Source organism: Prenolepis imparis, unplaced genomic scaffold (genome assembly GCF_030444845.1).
Source record: "Prenolepis imparis isolate NDT839.2.m4 unplaced genomic scaffold, iyPreImpa1.0 SCAF_3, whole genome shotgun sequence".
In the NCBI taxonomy this organism is placed as follows: Eukaryota; Metazoa; Arthropoda; class Insecta; order Hymenoptera; family Formicidae; genus Prenolepis; species Prenolepis imparis.
The window spans coordinates 20,892,848-20,916,771 of record NW_028141161.1 but is presented as its reverse complement, the minus strand read 5'-3'; the positions used below and the strand labels follow the sequence as shown (position 1 = coordinate 20,916,771).

The 23,924-nt window shown below is 32.4% G+C and overlaps 1 protein-coding gene, 1 long non-coding RNA gene and 1 pseudogene across 5 annotated transcripts; 1 reads left to right on the top strand and 2 right to left on the bottom strand.

The window, feature by feature from the left end:
• The first annotated feature begins 87 nt into the window (after positions 1-87).
• On the top strand, positions 88-4,565 carry LOC145933469 (uncharacterized; annotated as a pseudogene). Its single transcript, XR_014424868.1, has 4 exons — positions 88-852; positions 946-1,080; positions 3,092-3,350; positions 3,682-4,565. The product of XR_014424868.1 is annotated as an uncharacterized LOC145933469 (transcript).
• A 2,028-nt stretch (positions 4,566-6,593) lies between these two features.
• LOC145933471 (uncharacterized) lies at positions 6,594-8,334 on the bottom strand. The gene is made up of 4 exons (XR_014424869.1): positions 7,963-8,334; positions 7,717-7,851; positions 7,453-7,595; positions 6,594-6,704 (listed from the first exon to the last, which is right to left on the bottom strand). It is a non-coding gene; the product is annotated as an uncharacterized LOC145933471 (long non-coding RNA).
• Positions 8,335-19,419: 11,085 nt separating this feature from the next.
• LOC145933468 (uncharacterized) lies at positions 19,420-23,265 on the bottom strand. Of its 3 annotated transcripts, XM_083033190.1 has the most exons (4): positions 22,361-23,263; positions 22,115-22,249; positions 21,854-21,993; positions 19,420-21,085 (listed from the first exon to the last, which is right to left on the bottom strand). In XM_083033190.1, the coding sequence occupies exon 4, from the start codon at positions 20,954-20,956 to the stop codon at positions 20,309-20,311; it is 648 nt and encodes a 215-aa protein (XP_082889316.1). In that variant the 5' UTR covers positions 20,957-21,085; positions 21,854-21,993; positions 22,115-22,249; positions 22,361-23,263; the 3' UTR covers positions 19,420-20,308. The 3 variants fall into 3 exon arrangements, with proteins under 3 accessions (XP_082889316.1, XP_082889317.1, XP_082889315.1); XM_083033191.1 differs by having other exon boundaries at positions 19,420-21,079; positions 22,115-23,265; XM_083033189.1 differs by having other exon boundaries at positions 22,115-23,263.
• Positions 23,266-23,924: the final 659 nt, after the last annotated feature.

Genomic DNA, 23,924 nt, shown 5'->3' with positions numbered 1-23,924 from the left:
TAAGCATCATCTATCTTCGTTTCACAACAAATATCAAACAAAGATAGAGCGATGCTTTCAGTGCTGTAAGCGCATTTCAGCGCAGCCGTTAGTCTGTTCTTTTCAGCTGAACTGGCTACACTAGATTAGAGTTTATCTCTTTCCTTCCAATGTGAAGTAAAAAAGATAAACTCTGAACTAGTGTAGCCAGTTCAACTGAAAAGAATAGATTTTTGGTTGCACTTCACCATGCTTCTCCACTGATGTTGATATGCTGCGTCTGATGTCTAACGTCTGGCGTCCTATGGCGTCCTATGACGTTCTATGCTGTTAAAGGCCAAAACCGATTTTCAGTATTGCTCGGGGAACTGTCGAACGGCTGTGAATGCGGTTGAAAGATCGGAGAAAGGTGTCAAACATTGTTTGTACATCAAGTATCATTCACGAAGCTTGTTTTGATACATTGGTCAACGCGTTTCGGCCGAAGTCGCGTAGTGAATGAACTCTACTCGACGACGTGATCCTGTGCCGGACACGTGGGCATCGTCTTCGGCATGGAATCCAGAAACGCGACGATGCTGGAGTCTTCCGGCGAGGACACTATTCTAATCGAGACCGTGAAGAATATAGTGACGTAACGAATCGGAGACCGAGGATTTCTTCCTGATCTCTTCGCAGAACCAGGGCGAGCGGTACTCTGAAGAGAATGTCGAAGAAACGACGCCCCGCAAGCATGAGACAAAAGAGATCCTCGCGTGGATACACCTCTGCAGGACGTGCGCCAATTCATGCGATAATCTCATACCCATCTTCGAAGGCGAAGGAGCGGAGCATGACTTGCCAAGTAAAATAATCAAGTACTTCTCGATACACGTGTGTATAATATACTTAATCGCCAAAGTGTAGCTTAAGCATCGACTGTCTCGATGAAGGCATATTATTCATACACTATTATTTACTCCACAGGTATCTGAAAGTGATACTCTGCCATTGCAGTTGTGTCATCATTGCGCAGGCACGTTGTTGGCCTGGCACGACTTAAACCTAAGTGTAAAGAGAAAGCTACTAAAAATGCAGGAAATGCTACAAAATAAACAGCAGGTAAATTACATGTGATTATTATAACAAATATCTCCTTAAAATTATGGTAATTTAATATACTGTTACTGCAATCTAAGATGTAAGATAAAAGAAGATAAAACATAATTTTTATTGCACTAGACCAACACAAGCGTGCGCTTCTATTCTTCTATTTTATGTTAAAAAGAATGATGTTTTCAAAAAAATAATATAAAGTTTGTTTTAATTTGATTAATATTTTTTGACAGAAATCAGCTGATAAAAGATATTTTATTTTTTATAACATATTATTATTTTAAAATATAATTAACAAATTAACACTTTAATCAGCTGATTTCAAAAAATATTAATAAAGCACTAATTAAATTTTAAAATAATAGTATGTTGAGAATATTAAAATATATATAGTAATATGTTGTAAATAATATGTTATAATGCCTTATCTGCGATTATATATAACTGTCAAAAATATTAATTAAATTTAAAGACTTATAACATGTTATTAAAAACATATTATTATTATAAAAATTAATTAGCAAATTAACGCTCTAATCAGCTGACATTTATCAAAAAATATTAATCGAGTTGAAACAAACACTTTATATTATTTTTTTGAAAATATTCTTTTTAAAATAAAACCGAAGAATGACACGCGCGTAGTGCGCGCTTGTGTTGTTCTAGTTTTTCAATAAATCACATTGCAACTTCAAAGACTGGAAATTATTTCATAAAAACAAAAGATATATTACATTTCATACATTCATAGATAATTTTGACCTATATTTAAAGATTGAGTTATAATAAACGATTGTCGTGAACGGTTATTTGTATATATATAAATATATATTTGTTCGAAACATAGCTCAAGCTATTGTTGGCTAATAACATATCGCGTTATTTATTCGGAAATCCAATGACGGAAATTGCGAATCAAGATATATCTCGGTCGGAATCGACTTGTTAACGGATCATCCTTCTATCATATCCCTCCATAGAAACATCGGAGGATATTTCGAGAGGACACTCGCCATCAGATAACTCAGAGGAGGAGGCTATCTCGAGCGGTTTAATGGCCAACGGAACGCGGACTTAATGTCCGAGAGTGGAGCTAGTCAATAACACCTTCAATCTGCTCGAGAACAGTTCGGGGACGCGATACGTCCTCTTTTCTCCGTCACGTTTCGTCGATTTTATTCGTCGCGCATCTTCTCTCTCGGCGGGGGATAAAAAAATTAATCGAACGCCGTCCGTTCAATTTTTCGCGAAACCGATTTCGCGATCACAAGCGCGCGCGACATTTTGGATGTGTATTTTCGTTTTTTTTCTTTTACGCCACGATTATTCGTACGACATTTCCCAATTTTTTTTAGCCCTCGTACACGCCCCACTGTGTCGTTAGTATCCATCGCGGCCGAACGTTCGTGTTCGACGGAATAACGCGAGGCAATTAACGGAGGAGAGAACGGCGAGACGAGAGACCGCTCGTGCTCGCGTTGCCGAATTGACGAGAGCGAAATTCCTGCGCGAAACCGAATTCTCTCGGCTAAGCCGAAATATCGGCTAAGCCGAAATGGACCGTGGGTTATTCCGACGATTTAACGGCAAAATCTCCAATCCTTCAAGACGCACTTCTTTTGTTTTAAATGAGATTGAGCTTAATAGGATCTCCAGCTTGTTCCCGCAAGCGAAGCCGAATTTCCCTTTCACTTCCCATGATTGAAGAAAATAATTCTATTTTAGACACAATTGTTTTTTTTCTTAAATGAGGAATGATACTGCAATCGCAGCCCGCATGAGATTATATGTGAGGCATCTCTGTAAAAAAAAAAAAAATTAATTTCTTTCTCACACTTACGAAATTGATTATAAGCTTTCAGAATTCTATAAAACTACTCTAGTTTCTCAGCGTCCAATTAATCCTGCTTGATTGTCGGACAGATTTTATTCGCGATTAATTGCCTTTTCTTTCCCCCCTTTATAACATCTTATCGCAGCGCTAAGTAAATTCTAATGAATCCTCTTTACTCCGCAGGGGACCATGCGGTGACGGACGAGGAGAGCAAGCTGAACGCCGGCAACCGTCTACACCACCATCATCATCATCATCATCGTCACCATAACGGCGCGTCCAAAGCATCCAAACCGGCGAGCGAGGAAGAATTCGCCGAGGTCGAGATATCACGTGCCATCGCTGATCGATAGGAATGCGTCGGTGATGAAAGACGCTCGTCTTAACATGTGAAGCATGAAAATACATCAATTTTTCCAGTACCTGCTTTTACCTGAATTGTGTGCGTATATCATGAGTGCGGCAATAATTTTAAACATAAATAATTTTTGAGATTTATCATGCGCGCGTAGACAGTTGTTTCTTCAACTGTAATTATTGAAATATATTATACAGTTATACATATGGATTTTTGTTTAATTTTACTAAATTTATATTTAAAGTTTGTTATATTAATTTGTTTTTGGTTTTTAGAAAATGTCTTAATAAACACAACTGTAATAATTTGATAATATTTTATTTGATAATAATAGTAATAATTTATTAAAATAGATCAGCTGATTATACGAAGAAAATCCATTGTGCGGTTCTTTTAAAATTCTTATCTTTTTCAGAGTTATTCTTCGGATGGAAATTTTGTCAAATGATTGTTTAGCCATTGCAATCCTCTGTTCAGATCATCAAAATGAGTCAATGATAGATATTTCTTGCAAGATATCGTTGGGTGAACTTTCTCTTACCTGAATCGTGTGCGCAAGTAGAAGATTGTTTCTTTGACTGTAACTATCGAAAAATATACACTGATTTTTGTCAATCCCGATTTTACTAGATTTATATAGAAAGTTTGTTTGATTATTTAAATATTATTTTAATGAATTGCATATACTTATTTCGGATAACAGAATTGTAAAAGATATTTAAAATTCGTGCGTCTTCAATAAAATTAATCTACGATCTGCAATTTTCTTTACTGTTGAAAGCTGAATTGATTACGATGCAATAACTAAGAAAGGTATTCAGAAAGATATATTATATGAAAATATATATCCAAATGTTTATTTGTTAATTTTTACATTAATTTGTGTTTTGTTTTATATATACAATAACTATGACTATTATTTTATCTACTAGTGAATAATAATAAAGTCATAATTTGCGCTCTAAAATATCGCATGTCCTAAATTTGCGTGATATATATTTTGTAATACAAAGTAATTACAAAGTAAAAGAAAATTGTACAATTAACATTATTATAAATGAATGAACATATATTTTTAGTATTAACTAAAATGTCAATTTTTAATAATACTAGTACATGTCTAACAATGTTTTACTATAAAATTATATCCTGCTTCTATAATTGTTACGCTGTCCAAGTATTTAAATTTTTGTCGTTGTAATTAAATCTTTCATGTTATCATATTATTGGTCATGTTATCTAATTATTTGTACAAGAATGTATAATGTGTATTACAAAAATCATATATTTCAGGGACAATTTCACACAGAAAGTTCAAATTTAAAATAAAAATTAAAATATAATTTAAAAGTTTCTCATATATTATACGAATTTTAGTCTCGAAAAATTTGATTTCAGAATTCAAGATATTAATTATTAAATTATATAATTGTTAATTATTATAAAATTAGCAATTATAATTGTTACACACACACATATATACATATATATATATATATATATATATATATATGTGTGTGTGCACATACACACAATTCTGTAATTAATAATTAATAATTATTATTAATAGTAATTATATGTATAAACAGTGATATAATTTAATTTATAATTATTAATTTATATTTATAATTAACATTAAATATATTATAAATCAATAATCATTATAAATTAATAACTATTATATTTTAAATTAATAATTATTATTTAAATAATTATAATTATTGACATAATGTTCATATAATAATTAACGATAGAATGATGAAATTATAATGTCATAATATCATTTGATACAAACTTTTCTATGTGATTGAGTTGTGCTGTATATTTTTTTCACGTTTTATAATTTAGAATTAGCCTCTATCTTTCGAGATGTATCACATCAATAATGTTCATCTTATATAAAATATGACCTTAAAAAATATATATATACACACACACAATATACATATCAAATACACACACATATCAAAGTTCATTGCAGGAGTAAAATTTTTGAGTTATAGAGATATCGAAGAATATTTGAATTATCCGGATTTTAATTCGAATCGGACTCGTCACTTAATTTTTAGCGGAGCAAAATGTATATGAGCAAGTGCGTTTATGAGTTTCAAAATTATTTTCATGCTTGAGGGTCGATTGTTCCAACTTCTTGATAAGTTTTACCCGACATCAGGTAGCATATTTTCGTCTCTTTTCAGATAAGTTCTAAAAAAGAGACGAAGATATGCTACCTGTCGGGTAAAACTTACCAAGAAGTTGGAACAACCAGCCCTGAATCTATTCCGCACCAACACTTATACCGGCTTTTCCTCGGAGTATACATTTCATTTGCATTTGTGTCTTCTCCATTTGTTCCAGTAGTCGAAGTTCTTGTTGCATTGGCAGCACTCGTACATTATCTTGTCCGCTTCGTGTCTCTTCATGTGTTTATGCAACTTTTCTTCCCAATTAAATGTCTGGGTGCAAAGTATGCATTGCTGAAACTCGCCTCGATTTGATTCATTTAAGTATTTACAAGATCTCATTGTTTTTGTGACGTTAGGGATCAATTTCTAGCCCGGAACTCTCATCGCGTTGTTAAATTAGACTGGACGATTTTTTTTCGGAGTGTTCACATATGGGCCTGTCAAATTCGTCCTTTGTTCTGAAACTCTCGCTATATTCGTCACACTTGTTTTTCTAGTCGTCCGTGTGTATCTTTTTATGGTGTTGCAAATCATATTTACGACTGAATGTCCCGGTGCAATGATCGCACTTATACTGGGACTCGTCATTAATGTAGCACTTGTTTCTCTTGTCGTTGTTCTTGTACTGTTGCAAATACTGTTTATACTCCTCACGTATATATGCCTTTATGCGTTCCTTACGCCAAACTGATTCTTCGAATACATGTCTGTAATGCCTAATTAAACTGCTATACTTGTTAAAATGTTTGTTGCACTTCTTGCAAATATAATCCTCGCCCGTATGCTCTTTCAAGTGGTACCGCAAGTTGTTTTTTCGGCGAAATGGCATTTGGCAATAGCGACATTTATATGGCTTCACTAACTTACGGTTTACCTCCATTATGTGTTGAAGGAACTTTTTAGGCCAGAATACCTTTTTACAGTGTTTACATCTGTAAACGTTAGAACAACACAGATTTCTCTCCCGTGCCGTGGCGAATGTTCTCTCGCACATGTCACAATCATAAATAATCTTCTCATTTTCGCTGCAACTGTCGCTTGACTGTGTGGAAGAACGGGGACACTCGTCCTTCATATTTTCGTTATTCTGCTGGTCACTTTCTGATTTTTCCAACGAACACATTTTGAGAAATGTATTTATGTGAGACGGCGAAGCTTGATCGTTATCAATATGTAAAAGAGACGATACTTGTAACTTTATTGAATGTTGCTGTGGTCAGATGTTTAATCGTGCTTAATCCGATTCCTTAATCTAAAAAATAAAAAGTAACCATGTTTGTTATCAAACTATCTTTACTACAAATCTTCATTATATTAATTTACGGCGGTCCATCAATTATTATTAAATAAAAATCCTATTAAAAATCGAGTATAAAATAAGAATATGTTATCCAAGATCTAATTTTATATTTTCGAGAGATTTGGTTCACTTCTGTTTACTTTCTATTACTTGATAAGTTAATTGCATATACAATTATATATTTATAATAATTTTTTGTGAATAAAATTTATATATTAGATATAAAAATAATTATGTAAAAAAATCTTAATTATATTAATTATATAATTATATAAGTCTTAATTATATTGTAAAAGAAATTATATTGCAAAACAGGATTTTTTTCTAACTAAGAGAAAAAGAGTCTCTCATGATATAGTGAATATAAAAATACAACAAATACAAAATACTTATTTTTAATAATTTTATTATTACTTATTTATAATTTTATATTTGTTAAAGGAAAGTAATGTTCCAAAAAACAAACAAGGACATAAATAAAATTCTTAATTGTATTATTTTGAATAACCAAATGTTTTGTAATCACTGATTTTCATACCAATAGAAATTCTCTCAATGTATATATGTATATATATAAACGACAATGCAAGATAGATATACATCAGAACAATTAATATTTTAAAATATAAATAATAACTTTGACTTTGTCTGATATATATTTTCTCTGATAATTTTAAAATATTTTCTGAAATCTACTTACAGTTTTTTCTTTGATCAGCCTTCTTCTAGTTTTATAATAAACTTTGCAGCAAAATTGAGGTAAATTTCCAAGATTACATAATATTACATAGTATATGTTGTTATTTCACGTGGTCCTTCTATATATTATTTACTTGATGACATCTTATCAAAGCATATTTTTTATTTATTTATTATAATCATAATTGTTGAAAATTTTAAAAGATACTACTACTTTGAATATAATGATAGAAATATATTTAATATAAATAATTGCCGAATTTACCTTTTCTTACAGAATTCTCCTTAATCTGTATCTTATTTGTACGTTGATTTTTTCCTTCGTATTTGTCCTCTTTGATTTTCTCTTCTTTCTTTTCTACTTGAAGATTTTATTTGAATGTTTCTCGATTCTGCCGTTCTGGAATCAGGTATTCGCACAGATACATATATTTAAAAGACAATCGTGACAATAATTTATTTTGTAATTTCTATTAACGGTTCACTTAATCGGAACGACATTACAACGTACATAACCGCTTCTGCGACTACGAATGGTCTCTATTGTGTAGATCTGTGACTGTTTATGTTTATGTGTATATGGCTATATGAGAGTCACTTCGCAGCAGTTCAATTCAAGAGATTAGGCTCTTGCAGGCTAGGAAATAGAAAATATCCATCAATAGGAAAAGGGAATAGATGCTATTCTCTGCTCCTATTAGTGGATATTTTCTGTTCCATGTTCTTATTGCCTGTTGCCTGGCATTGTGCAAAGGCTTATTGAGTCTCTTTATGATTAACTAACAATATAATTATTAATTTTTTCTATCAGAATGTGAGACTGCAAACACGATACAACATCAAGATTTCTCGTCAAAATGGATCAGACTATCAGATAGCATCAGTTTCAATCATAGATATAATATATCTAGACCAACGATATATACACATAGACCAAGTATTCCGTTTGTAGAGTGAAGCCGGAAGTGAGTAAGATAGTTGATTTGACACTATTGCTTTCTCACTCTATCTTATTGACAGCCGTAGCGGTCATATTTTCTTTGTACGATAGAGTGAGAAAACAATAGTGTCAAATCCATCGACATAGAGTAACTACACTAAAAAAAGAATTTTTAATTTGACTAAACTTAAATTCAACTAAATAATATTTTGTTGAACATAAAAATTAAATATTTAAATTAAATATAATATAATAAATCTAACAAAACGTGTATTTGATTTAGATATTAATATATGTTCAATTAATAAAATAGTAATTTAGTTGAACGGTTTAGTCAAGTTAACAATTTTTTTTGTGTACTTTTTATTTATTGTATCATACATACATTATACGTCTATGTGTAAGAATTTTAAATATTCGCGCTTCCCATATATAGTCCCCAGTCTGCGCAACTTCCCATTCATGAATAGGAAATACTCTGATGTAACACTTGTGTGCTCCAAAATACGCCTTCCGCACTGTAAGCATCATCTATCTTCGTTTCACAACGAATATCAAACAAAGATAGAGCGATGCTTTCAGTGCTTAAGCGCATTTCAGCGCAGCCGTTAGTCTATTCTTTTCAGCTGAACTGGCTACAGTAGTTTAGAGTTTATCTCTTTCCTTCCAATGCGAAGTATAAAAGATAAACTCTGAACTAGTGTAGCCAGTTCAACTGAAAAGAACAGATTTTTGGTTGCACTTCACCATGCTTCTCCGCTGATATTGATATGTTGCGTCTGATGTCTAACGTCTGGCGTTCTATGGCGTTCTATGCTGTTAAAAGCCAAAACCGATTTTCAGTATCGCTCGGGGAACTGTCGAACGGCTGTGAATGCGGATGAAAGATCGGAGAAAAGTGTCAAACGTTGTTTGTACGTCAAGTATATCATTCACGAAGCCTGTTTTGATACATTGGTCAATGCGTTTCGGCCGAAGTCGCGTAGTGAATGAATTCTACTCGACGACGTGATCCTGTGCCGGACACGTGAGCATCGTCTTCGGCATGGAATCCAGAAACGCGACGATGCTGGAGTCCTCCGGCGAGGACACTATTCTAATCGAGACCGTGAAGAATATTGACAAAAGAGATCCTCGCGTGGATACACCTCTGCAGGACGTGCGCCAATTCATGCGATAATCTGATACCCATCTTCGAGGATGAAGGAACGGAGCATGACTTGCCTAGTAAAATAATCAAGTACTTGCCGATACACGTGTGTATAATATACTTAATCGCCAATGTGTAGCTTAAGTATCGACTGTCTCGATGAAGGCATATTATTCATACACTATTATTTACTCCACAGGTATCTGAAAGTGATACTCTGCCATTGCAGTTGTGTCATCATTGCGCAGGCACGTTGTTGGCCTGGCACGACTTAAGCCTAAGTGTAAAGAGAAAGCTAAATTCCAGGTGTGGCTGGTGCCCGAACAGGCAACAGCATCACTCAACGTCAACAGTCCGTCCCGTCGGTTGCGCACAGGTTACCATACTTTGTGCCGCCTTTGCCGGCCGCACAAGTCCCGCGGCTCGAGGAGAACCCTTACGAAAGCGTACCAGTGCTGGGTCCGCTGCATCGTTACTCTATGGCCAGAAGAGAAGTGCCAAGGAGCGCTCAAACCGCAGCGACAAGTACAAGTACCTGTCGTCGCAGCAACAGCAGCAACCACAATACAGCGGCGATTATTACGGTCTGCAGAATCAATCCGATGTCACGACGCCGCTCTACACCCAGGTAGGCGGTGAATACTCGGACACGTATTCGCAGCCGACCGACCGGCTCTTCGGCGACGACAAATACAGCCAGCCGGTGTACTACACCACTAATTCGACCCGGGACGCAACGTGCGATCAGGTGATCACCGCTGGCAGATTGTACCAGGGCAGTGACAGCGGCTACAGCCATCACACCTCCGACACCACCGGTATCAACGGAACTCCCGGACGTCGCTGGGATAAGCACCGAAACTCTAATTATTCGCATCACTCCGGGTATTTCATTATGTTCTAATGGAGGACCGACCTCCTCGAAATATGTTCTCGTTAAGGAAAAAGAGAGCGAGAGAGAAAGAGCGGAACTATAAGGGTCTCGTTTCTGTCACCGGCCACGATGGATTGACGAGCACGTTCGTTAATAGAGAGAGCGACTGACGCCGATTCGGCTGTGCTAAATTGCTGTATTTTGATACTTCGACTAACCGTCCACGGTTAAGACAATAATAATATCCTGGTTGCTATGGCTGATCGAGTCGCGATGATCGTGACTTGCAGACTTGATTCGATCGTCGGAGCGACGAGGAAATTCTCGAGCAACTGACAAGATTAGGACGAGAGAAACGCAGTGATCTCTTAGTGATTTATATACATATAGCCGATACGCAAGACTATCTAACAAATTTATTTGTAATCCAAGAGTCTGGCTGGTACCAAAGGACGCTAACAATTACTTCTATCTTTTTAGTCTAATCGATTGTAATTTATATGTAGAGAGAAAGAGTGCGTTAATTGGAACGAGTGGACCTCGTCTTCATCGTCACCCGCAAATTGTGCGACTACCAATCGCAAAGAATTACGAAGAAGTAGCGAAGTCACTTTAGACAGTTCTATTGCTCTTTCAAGCGACCCGCAGACAATTTTGTAAATAAACGAAAGCGGAAACACTCAGAATCCGACATCCGTATAAAAAGTGTTGAAACATAACACTGATTTTCACAGAAAATAAATATTTAAAATAGTATATATAAGTTGAAGTAGTATTAATATATAGATAATAGTAAAATAGTACCGTGCTAAAGTCAACAATCTCGAAATATGCATCTTTCACGAACAAAATTATAATTTAGATAATTTTAAAATTATTTTATAACTATTTGTATTAGTTTTATAGTATTTTAAAACTATATTTTAAATAAAAAAAATCTATGAGAGAAAAAGATAACGATTTTAACTTAATTTTCTTAATTCTGATCACTGTAACATTTTTATAGAAAATAAACACATTATATATTGCTAAGCTAAATACAAGATTGTTTAAATTGAATTGCGCAGATTGCCGATCAAGCGGGTGTCGCTTATGTGTGCTTCTCGCCGTCAGATTAACCGATCCACTGTCAGTCCTATCCTAAACAACCGGGCCTGTTCACCCGGCCGACAAGTTTCGTACAAACTTTGATACGACGAAATCTATAATTTAATTTCCGAGACCCCCGTTCGGAGGAGCAGATTCGATCGCATATACGGCAGGCGACATTAGACGGTACTATACGATCATGTCGCGTTTCTAGTCCGATAATAATCACTTTTATCTCGTTTTATCCCGTTTTGTTTTAATGCGAATTAAATCTTTGTTTAAATCTGTGCTAACTTCATCAACAATTCAACTCGAATCATCTAGTCGTGTGTTGGCGTCAGTAACTTAATTTGTCAATGCGAGACCCTTGAAGATCGCTCGAACTATGGTAATTTAATCTACATCTGATACCATTTAAGCGTCCCAAGTTCACTGTCGCGGTGGACCGGAGGTCGATCGACTACGAGGAAGATCCTGGAAGAGGAGAATCCTCGCGGACGATCGACCGGAATCGGCGTCGACGAAAGAGCGGGGCGCCAGCTCGCAGAACAGGGTAACTTCTAGGGTAAGTTCTAACATCTATCTCTTACGTCTCAGCTAAGGAACAAGAAAAGAAAACTCTGTCACACTCGTTCACGTCACAACACCGCGGCCCGGTATTCTTTAATCACGAAACATCGGCCGAGACGGCAATCTCGAGACATTATCACACACCTTCGTACTAATAAACGATTTCTTTATTCAATTTCACTGCGACGTCTATCATTATTTTCACCCGATCATATTACGACTTCATGAAGAGTTCATATTTTAATAAGATTTCTTATTTATTTCAACTACAAATATACTCCTTTTATTTAACAAATAAAAATTGTATGTCCACGATAGATGTATTTCTCATAAGGATATTTAAAAAAATGCTATTCAATCATCATTATAATCGTAATATATATATTATAAATATAATCTTTTATGTTTTCGATTTTTTAAATATCGTCTAAATAAATTAAAAATATTTAATTTGTAATAATAGCATTATTAAAGATATTTAAAATTCGTGTGTCTTCAATAAAATTAATCTACGATCTGCAATTTTTTCTTTACTATTGAAAACTGAATTAATTACGATGCAATAACTAAGAAAGGTATTCAAAAAGATATATTATATATATGAATATATATATCCAAATGTTTATTTGTTAATTTTTACATTAAATTGTGTTTTGTTTCATATATACAATAACTAGGACTATTATTTTATCTACTAGTGAATAATAATATTATAAAGTCATAATTTGCGCTCTAAAATATCGCATGTCCTAAAGCGTAATATATATTTTGTAATACAAAGTAATTACAAAGGAAAAGAAAAATATACAATTAGCATTATTATAAATGAATGAACATTTATTTTTAGTATTACCTAAAATGTCCATTTTCAATAATACTAGTACATGTCTAACAATGTTTTACGATAAAATTATATCCTGCTTTTATAATTGTTACGTTGTTCAAATATTTAAATTTTTGTCGTTGTAATTAAATCTTTCATGTTATCATATTATTGTCATGTTATCTAATTATTGGTACAAGAATGTATAATGTGTATTACAAAAATCACATATTTCAGGGACAATTTCACACAGAAAGTTCAAATTTAAAATATAAATTAAAATATAATTTAAAAGTTTCTCATAAACGAGTTTTAGTCTCGAAATAATTAATTTCAGTATTCAAGATATTAATTATTAAATTGTATAATTGTTAATTATTATAAAAGTAGCAATTATAATTGTTACACACACACTCACATATATATATATATATATATATATATGTATATATATATAAATATATATGTGTGTGTGTGTGTGTGTGCACGTACGTACGTACATACAATTCTGAAATTAATAATTTATAATTATTATTAATAATAATTATATGTATAAACAGTGATATAATTTAATTTATAATTATTAATTTATATTTATAATGAATATTAAATATATTATAAATCAATAATTATTATAAATTAATAACTATTATATTTTAAATTAATAATTATTATTTAAATAATTATAATTATTAATATAATGTTCATGTAATAATTAATGATAGAATGATGAAATTATAATGTCATATAGTATCATTTAGGATTGTTTAAATTTAAACCTAAAAAGAGATGTTATATATATAATAATTATTCAATTTTGATCTTCGAATACGCAAACTTTTCTATGTGATTGAGTTGTGCTGTATATTTTTTCCACGTTTTTTTATTTAGAATTAGCCTCTATCTTTCGGGATGTATCACATCAACACATTCTCCTATATAAAAGATTATCTAAAAATATATATATACACACACACACACAATATACATATCAAATACACACACACGTGCGCGCGCGCGCGCACACACACACACACATGTCAAAGTTTATTGCAGGAGTATAATTTTTGAGTTATAGATATCGAAGAGTACTTGAAATATCCGGATTTCAATTCGAATCGGACTCGTCACTTACATCTGGTTGGTGTTCGAAATTGCGCATGTGAACTTCTAAATTTGCCTCATACTTGAATTTCTTGCCGCACCAACATATAAACGGCTTTTCCTTGGAGATATTTTCTTCTTGACATTTGTGTTTTTTTAAACCCCTTTCGTTTATGTGCTCCTCATCCATGTGCTCCAGCAAATCACGTTCACAGCCAAATGTCTTCTTGCAAAGTTCGCATTGATCCTCGTCTTTACTTTCTTGCGAGTATTCGCATCGCTCTCCGTGACGTTCGAAATCTTCTTCCAACTGGAAGCTCTTGCCGCACTTCTTACACTTATACACATTTTTCTTGGAGTGTTCTCTACTTTTGTGTCTCGTTAAATCTTTTTTTCGGCCGAAAAGCATATCGCATTCATCGCACTTATATTTTTCGCCGTCCGTATGCAGCTGGATGTGCTCTTGCAAATCCTGTTTGTGGCTGAAATTCGCGGCGCAACGGTGGCACCGATGGGCATCAACACTCATGTTATGCAACTGGGCTCCACTTGTTGATGGTTGCGCGTCCAGTTCGGAGCTTTCGCCGCCTTGTTGATTTGTAGATGGATTTTCAGTGTCACGTACCTTTATCATTTTCAAACTCTCTAAAAGTATCTGTTGTTCATCATGCTTAAATTCCACATCGGTAAAATCGTCTCGCAAATACTGTTGACTTTGAATTACCTCATTGTATTCGGCGTTAAAATTCTTTTGGTCTTCTTCAAATATCTCACTAAATATCTCACTAGACTGGTCTTGCCTTGACTCATCGTCTTTTTGACTTTTGAAATCAGTTTCCCGCTCAGAGTTCTCGCCGCGTTGCTGAATTAAACTAGATGGATTTTCTTGTTTACAATGGTGCGAATCATACTCGTTCTTTGTGCTGAATTGTTTGCCACATTTGTCGCATTTATACTGAGACTCTGCTTGCGAGTCTTTGCAAGACTTATCATATTTATTGTGATTATTGAGTTCAGTTTTCAGTCTGAAGCCCTTGCCGCATTTTTGACACGTATGCGGTTTTTTCTCAGAATGTATATTACGCATGTGTCTCCTTAAGCTTTCTTTCCGGGAGAAATAATCGATGCATTTTGTGCACCTGAAATCTTCATTATATTTTTTACGTCTGACCTCGCGTATGAGGTCACTTAGCAACCCGATCGACTCCGGATCTTTACCGTATATTCTCGCGGGGTAAGGCCCAGGGTTATACTTGACTCGATCTGATCCTGGCAATATTTCTGAAGACCCATAATTTTTTATCTTAATATCCAGCTCGAAATTCTCGCGCAGATATGGCTCTTTTTTGGAGTGTTGTTCCTTCTTATGCCTATTCAAACTTTGTCTCTGTTTGAAAGACTTTTCACACATGTCGCAACTGTGCTTTCTCTCGCTATAGTGAATCGCTATATGCTGATCCAAATAATTTTTCCGGAATTTCTTATAGCAAACCGGGCACATATATTTGTCGTCGATATGCATCTCCTGCATGTGTCGACGCAAATAAATTTCAGTTGTGAATTTTTTGTCACACGTGTCACACGGGTGCAAGCGTTCTTTGATATGACGAAGCAGATGTGTCTTCAGCCGGGTCAACGTAGAGAATTTTCTCTCGCAAAAGTTGCATTCGTAATCCACAGTAGGGTGTAGGTGCTTTATATGATCATTCAGATGTCCGTTCATAGTGAATAGAGCACCGCAGATATGGCACAGGTACGGTCTCGTACTTTCATTTTGTTTGCATACATGTTCACTCTGGCTTATCTGCGAAGAAATTTTTTTCTTACAATTCTCGCAAACCCATGTATCATCGACAGATGCGACACTTTCGATTTTAGACCGTTTGAGATTTTGTTCCACATCCGCACTAGATTCGTTTATCTTGCGTTTTCTTTCAGTGCAACTAGTGCTAGTTTGTCTAGATGAACCAGGATCTTCGTCTTTCGTACTGTCATCTTCCTGCTTATTTGATTCTTCCGTCTGTCTAGAAGGACCGGGAGATTCGTCCTCCGTATTTTCGTTATTCTGCTGATCACTTTTTAATTTTTTCGACGAATGCATTTCTGGAAATGTATTTATATGAGAGGGTGAAGATTGATCGTTACCGTTATTTTATATAAGAAAAACTTTACTTTTTGGATCTTCGTCGAGCAATATTGAATTTGCAGTTTGAATCAAATTTATATTATTGCTATGCTTTCCGAGTATTTGCAACTTTATCGAGAGTAATTATGATCTGTTGTTTAATCTGATTCCTTAATCTAAAAAATAAAAAGTAATTATATCTTTGTTATCAAACAATCTTTATACTACAAATATTTATTACAATAATCTACAGCGATCTATCAATTATTATTAAATAAAAAATCTTTGAAAAACCGAACATAAAAAAAGATTATGTTGTCCAAGACAAAACTTCATATTTCCAAAAGATTTAATTCACTGTTTTCTTTCTATTATTTGATAAAAATATAGCATATACAATTATATATTTATAATAATTTTTTTTAATAATATTTATATATTACATATAAAAATAATTTTAAAAAATATAAATCTTAATTATAAAAATAATCTAGAAGCAATTACATATATTGAAAAAACAGATTTTATGTTAACTAAGAAAAAAAGAGTTTCATAATATAGTAAATATAAATTATTTATTTATGATTTTATATTTGTTAAAAGAAATTAATGTATAAGCAAATAAATAAAAACATATAAAAAATTCTTAATTTTATTATTTTGACTAACCAAATGTATTGTAATCACTGATTTTCATATCAATAGATATTCTTGCGTTTTGTATATATATGTATGTCAAATATATTTCAAAACAATTAAAACTTTTAAGATATAAAAAATGTCTTTGATATATACTTGTTTGATTATATTTTTTTGCTCTGATAATTTTAAAATATTTTCTGTAATCTACTTACAGTTTTTTCTTTGATCTTCCTCCTTCTTCTAGTTTTTTTAACAAACTTTGCAGCAAAATTTGATGTCAATATTTTAAAATATTATACAAAATATTGCGGTCATTCTGTCTTATTTCCTTGATAGCACCTAAACGCATCAAAACGTATTTTTCACGTTATTGTTTAAATCATAATTGTCGAAAAGTCTAAAAGATATTACTACTTTGAATATAATGACAAAATTATATTAAATATAAATAATTTCCGCATAATTTACCTTTTCTCGTGGAATTCTCCTTAATTATGATTCACTTTGAGCAGAAAGACGTTACAGCATATAATCACTTTTGATTCTGCTAAGACAAACTTTACCGGTCTGTACTGAGTATAACGTTATATGTTTTATCCGGACGTATCCGCAAATAACATTAAATACTGTTTATGTTTATGTGTATATGTTTTTATGAGAGTTACTTTGCAACGGCCGGGCTAGTTTAAAAGATTGAATCTCTTATGATTAACTAACAATAACTATTTCTTCTATCAGAAAGAGAAACTGCAAACGCGGATACATTGTTAAAATTGTTCGTTAGTATGGATTAGACAATATAAATTTTAATTCGTACTTAATACGAAAGCGACAGCTGCACACGTTACAGGCGTGCAATTTTTAAATTAATTCTATATTGAATCGCATGTTTTCGAATATATAATATTTTTAACTCGTTCCTTCTCAATATTTGCACGATTTATATGACGTACATTTTAATGTGCAATTTATTTTTGAAAGACACACTTTTAAAGCATTCGAGCATTGTAAATGTTTTTTTTAAATCTTCCAACAACTATATAGATAATTATCAACAGTTTTGAAATTCAAATTACAGAAAATCGGAATTTTAATTAAACTAGCATTGCAAATCACAGCAATTGAACAAAATTGCAGCGCGTATAATTGATGTACTATTTATTAAACTCATTGAGCTTAACTTAGTTGGTAATAGACTGACGTTTTACATGCGCTATTCAGAGAAATATTTCGAAAAACATACAATAAATTTTGCATTTACATTTACGCCTTCTAAAAATCTTTACAACTTTGTAAAAAACTTCTGCATTGTTTCTTCAGATAGCACGTGCCCTCGCTGATCGAGAGGAATGCGTCGGTGATAAAAAACGCTCGTCTTAACATGTGAACCATCAAAATACGTCAATTTTTCCAGCACCTGCTTTTACAAGAATTGTGTGCGCAAATCATGAGAGAGTGCGGCGATATTTCAAACATAAAGAATTTTTGAGATTTATCGTGCGCGCGTGACAGTTCTTTCTTTGGCTGTAATTATCGACAAATATACACTGATTTTTGTCAATCCCGATTTTACTAGATTTATATAGAAAGTTTGTTATATTTACGTTTTTGATTTGTAGAAGTTACTCCTCTATTATTTAAATATCATATTGCATATACTTATTTTGGATAATAGAATTGTAAAAGATATTTAAAATTCGTGCGTCTTCAATAAAATTAATCTACGATCTGCAATTTTCTTTACTGTTGAAAGCTGAATTGATTACGATGCAATAAGTAAGAGAGGTATTCAGAAAGATATATTATATATATGAATATATATATATATATATATATAAATGTTTATTTGTTAATTTTTACATTAAATTGTGTTTCATATATACAATAACTCTATAACTATTATTTTATCTACTAGTGAATAATAATAAAGTCATAATTTGCGCTCTAAAATATCGCATGTCCTAAATTTGCGTGATATATATTCTGTAATACAAAGTAATTACAAAGTAAAGGAAAAATTTACAATTAGCATTATTATAAATGAATGAACATATATTTTTAGTATTACCTAAAATGTCAATTTTCAATAATACTAGTACATGTCTAACAATGTTTTACGATAAAATTATATCCTGCTTCTATAATTGTTACGCTGTTCAAGTATTTAAATTTTTGTCGTGGTAATTAAATCTTTCATGTTATCATATTATTGGTCATGTTATCTAATTATTGGTACAAGAATGTATGTGTATTACAAAAATCATCTATTTCAGGGACAATTTCACACAGAAAGTTCAAATTTAAAATATAAATTAAAATATAATTTAAAAGTTTCTCATATACGAGTTCTAGTCTCGAAAAATTTGATTTCAGAATTCAAGATATTAATTATTAAATTGTATAATTGTTAATTATTATAAAAGTAGCAATTATAATTGTTACACACACACGTACATACCATTCTGTAATTAATAATTAATAATTATTATTAATAGTAATTATATATATAAACAGTGTTATAATTTAATTTATAATTATTAATTTATATTTATAAAGAATATTAATTATATTATAAATAAATAATTATTATAAATTAATAACTATTATATTTTAAATTAATAATTATTATTTAAATAATTATAATTATTAATATAATGTACATGTAATAATTAATGATAGAATGATGAAATTATAATGTCATAGTATCATTTAAAATTGTTTAAATTTAAAACAGAAATAAGATGTTAATAATTATTCAATTTTGATCTTCGCAAACTTTTCTATGGGATTGAGTTGTGCTGTATATTTTTTCCACGTTTTTTTATTTAGAATTAGCCTCTATCTTTCGGGATGTATCACATCTAATCCTATCATCCTATATAAAATATGATCTAAAAAAAAATATATATATATACACACACACAATATACATATCAAATACACATACACACACGCGCGCGCGCGCGGACACGCACATACATATCAAAGTTTATTGCAGGAGTATAATTTTTGAGTTATAGAAATATCGACGAATATTTGAATTATCCGGATTTCAATTCGAATCGGACTCGTTACTTAATTTTTAGCGGAGCAAAATGTATATGAGCAAGTGCGTTTATGAGTTTCAAAATTATTTTCATGCTTGAATCTATTCCGCACCAACACTTATACCGGCTTTTCCTCGGAGTATACATTTAATTTGCATTTGTGTCTTCTCCATTTGTTCCAGTGGTCGAAATTCTTGTTGCATTGGCAGCACTCGTACATCATCTCGTTCGCTTCGTGTCTTTTCATGTGTTCATGCAAATTTTTTTCCCAATTAAATGTCTGGGTACAAAGTATGCTGAAACTCGCTTCGATTTGATTCTTTTGAGTATTTACAAGATTTCATCGTTTTAAGGATCAATTTCTAGCTTGGAACTCTCATCGCGTTGTTGAATTAAACTGGACGATTTTTTTTCAGAGTGTTCACATATGTGCCTGTCAAATTCGTCCTTTGTGCTCCTTGAGACTCTCGCAACATTGGTCACACTTGTTTTTCTAGTCGTCCGTATCGTCCGTATCGTCCGTATCGTCGTGTACCTTTTTATGTTGTTGCAAATCATATTTCCATCTGAATGTCCCGGTGCAATGATCGCACTTATACGGGGACTCGCCATTAATGTCGCACTTGTTTCTCTTGTCGTTCTTCTTGTACTGTTTCAAATACTCTTCATACTTCTCACGTATAAGTGCCTTTATGCGTTTCTTACGCAAAACTGATTCTTCGAATACATGCTCATAATGCCTGCATAAATCACTTTCCTTGCGAAAACGTTTGTTGCACTTGTTGCAAATATAATCCTCGCTCTTATGCATTTTTAAGTGGTCCCGCAAATGCTTTTTCCAGCAAAACGCCTTTTCGCAATAGTGACATTTATATGGCACTTTCATATGGTCCAGCATCATGTGTTGATGGTACGTTTCAGGCTTGAATTTCTTGTTACACTGTCTACATATCTTAAAGCCACGCTCGATACACTCTTGTCTCTCCCGATCCATAGCGTATGTTTGGTTGCATATGTGGCAAGCATAAATCTTCTCATTTTCGCTGCAACTGTCGCTTGACTGTGTGGAAGGACTGGGACACCCGTCCTCCATATTTTCGTTATTCTGCTGGTCACTTTCTGATTTTTCCAACGAACACATTTTGAGAAATGTATTTATGTGAGACGGCGACGCTTGATCGTTATCAATATGTAAAAGAGACGATACTTGTAACTTTATTGAAAGTAGCTGTGGTCAGATGTTTAATCGTGCTTTATCCGATTCCTTAATCTAAAAAATAAAAAGTAACCATGTTTGTTATCAAACTATCTTTACTACAAATCTTCATTACATTAATCTACGGCGGTCCATCAATTATTATTAAATAAAAATCCTATTAAAAATCGAGTATAAAATAAGAATATGTTATCCAAGATCAAATTTCATATTTTCGAGAGATTTAGTTCACTTCTGTTTACTTTCTATTACTTGATAAGTTAATTGCATATACAATTATATATTTATAATAATTTTTTGTGAATAAAATTTATATATTACATATAAAAATAATTTTGTAAAAAAATCTTAATTATATTAATTATATAATTCTTAATTATACAATTATATAAGTCTTAATTATGTCGGTGAAGCAATTATATTGCAAAGCAGGATTTTTTTATTAACTACGAGAAAAAGAGTTTCATGATATAGTGAATATAAAAATACAACAAATACAAATTACTTATTTTTAATTTTATTATTACTTATTTATAATTTTATATATGTTAAAGGGAAGTAATGTACAAAAAAACAAACAAGGACATAAATAAAATTCTTAATTGTATTATTTTGAATAACCAACTGTTTTGTAATCACTGATTTTCATACCAATAGAAATTCTCTCAATGTATATATGTATATATATAAACGACAATGCCAGATAAATATACATCAGAACAATTAAAATTTTAAAATATAAATAATAACTTTGACTTTGTGATATATATCTGATATATATTTTCTCTGATAATTTTAAAATATTTTCTGAAATCTACTTACAGTTTTTTCTTTGATCAGCCTTCTTCTAGTTTTATAATAAACTTTGCAGCAAAATTTAGGTAAATTTCCAAGATTACATAATATTACATAGTATATGTTGTTATTTCACGTGGTCCTATATATTATTTACTTGATGGCATCTAATCAAAGCATATTTTTTACTTATTTATTATAATCATAATTGTTGAAAATTTTAAAAGATACTACTACTTTGAATATAATGATAGAAATATATTTAATATAAATAATTTCCGAATTTACCTTTTCTTACAGAATTCTCCTTAATCTGTATCTTATTTGTACGTTGATTTTTTCCTTCGTATTTCTCCTCTTTGATTTTCTCTTCTTTCTTTTCTACTTGAAGATTTTATTTGAATGTTTTTCGATTCTGCCGTTCTGGAATCAGGTATTCGCACAGATACATATAGTTAAAAGACAATCGTGACAATATTTTATTTTGTAATTTCTATTAACGGTTCACTTAATCGGAACGACATTACAACGTACATAACCGCTTCTGCGACTACGAATGGTCTCTATTGTGTAGATCTGTGACTGTTTATGTTTATGTGTATATGGCTATATGAGAGTCACTTCGCAGCGGTTCAATTCAGATTAGGCTCTTGCACAATGCCAGGCAACAGGAAATAGAAAATATCCACCAATAGGAAAAGGGAATAGATGCTATTCTCTGCTCCTATTAGTGGATATTTTCTGTTCCCTGTTCCTATTGCCTGTTGCCTCGCATGGTGCAAGGGCTTATTGAGTTTCTTTATGATTAACTAACAATATAATTATTAATTTTTTCTATCAGAATGAGAGACTGCACACACGATACAACACCAAGATTTCTCATCAAAATGGATCAGACTATTCGAGATAGCAGATAGCATCACTTTCAATCATAGACATAATATATCTAGACTAATGACTGTATATATACATAGACCAAACATTCCGTTTCCAGAGTAAAGTTGCGAGTAAAATAGTTGAGTTTACACTATTGCTTTCTTACTCTATCTTACTGACAGGGCAGTCATATTTTCTCTATACAATAGAATGAGAAAACAATAATGTCAAACAACTATCTCACTCGTGACATCCGGCTTCACTCACTGCTACAGCAGAGATATAGGATTGTTCTTGGTCTATATCTATAATCATATAGTCCATGTATTCATATACGTCATTGTCTGCACATTCAACTGTGATTGTGGCAATTTCTTACGACTAACGACTCTATTGTAGACTAGGCCTTAAGGCCTGTGTCCACGATACTAGAAATCGGTCCGAGTTCTCGATTCAAGTTCTCGAATAGAAATAGTTGTACTGTGACGACTCTAGATGGCTTATAGTCGAATATGTAAAAAAATAAAGAAAAAATTATTAAAAGTTATGAAAATTACATTTCTATTATCCAATGTCACGTTCACCAACATTTATTAGCTATTTATAAAGTAATAATGTTGACAACAAGAAATTAAATTGATATAAATTTAGCAACTAGTGTGGAAAAATTGGACGCGACGCATTTTTTCATCCGAGTTTTCTATTCGAGTTTTGCATCCAAATTCGGTGTGTCCACGATCCGAGTTTTAGTAACTTTTTCTCGGTCCGAGAACTCGGACCGAATTTTCGGATCGTGGACACAGGCCTTTACATCCCAGTGAGAAATTAGTCGAATCGATATCGATTCGACGTTATTCGACCAAATCGACGTCTAATCGATGTCGATTCGACCAAAATTTCTTGTTAGGATTAGTCCTAAGCCGTACTGCTTACGTTTTTTTATGTGTCACGATCTTATATATGTATATGTAAATTTCTACATATTAATGTTTTTTTTATATATTTCACATTATATACAATAACTTTTACTCTTATTTTATTATCTACTAGTGATAGGTATAATAAAGACGTATTTTGCGCTTTAAAATTTTGCTTGTCCTATATTATAATATAAAATAACTACAAAATAAAGAGGAAACGTCATATTAAAATGAATGAATAAATATATATTTTTGGTATTTCCTGTAATGTCTATTTTCAATAATACTGTACTGACGATACA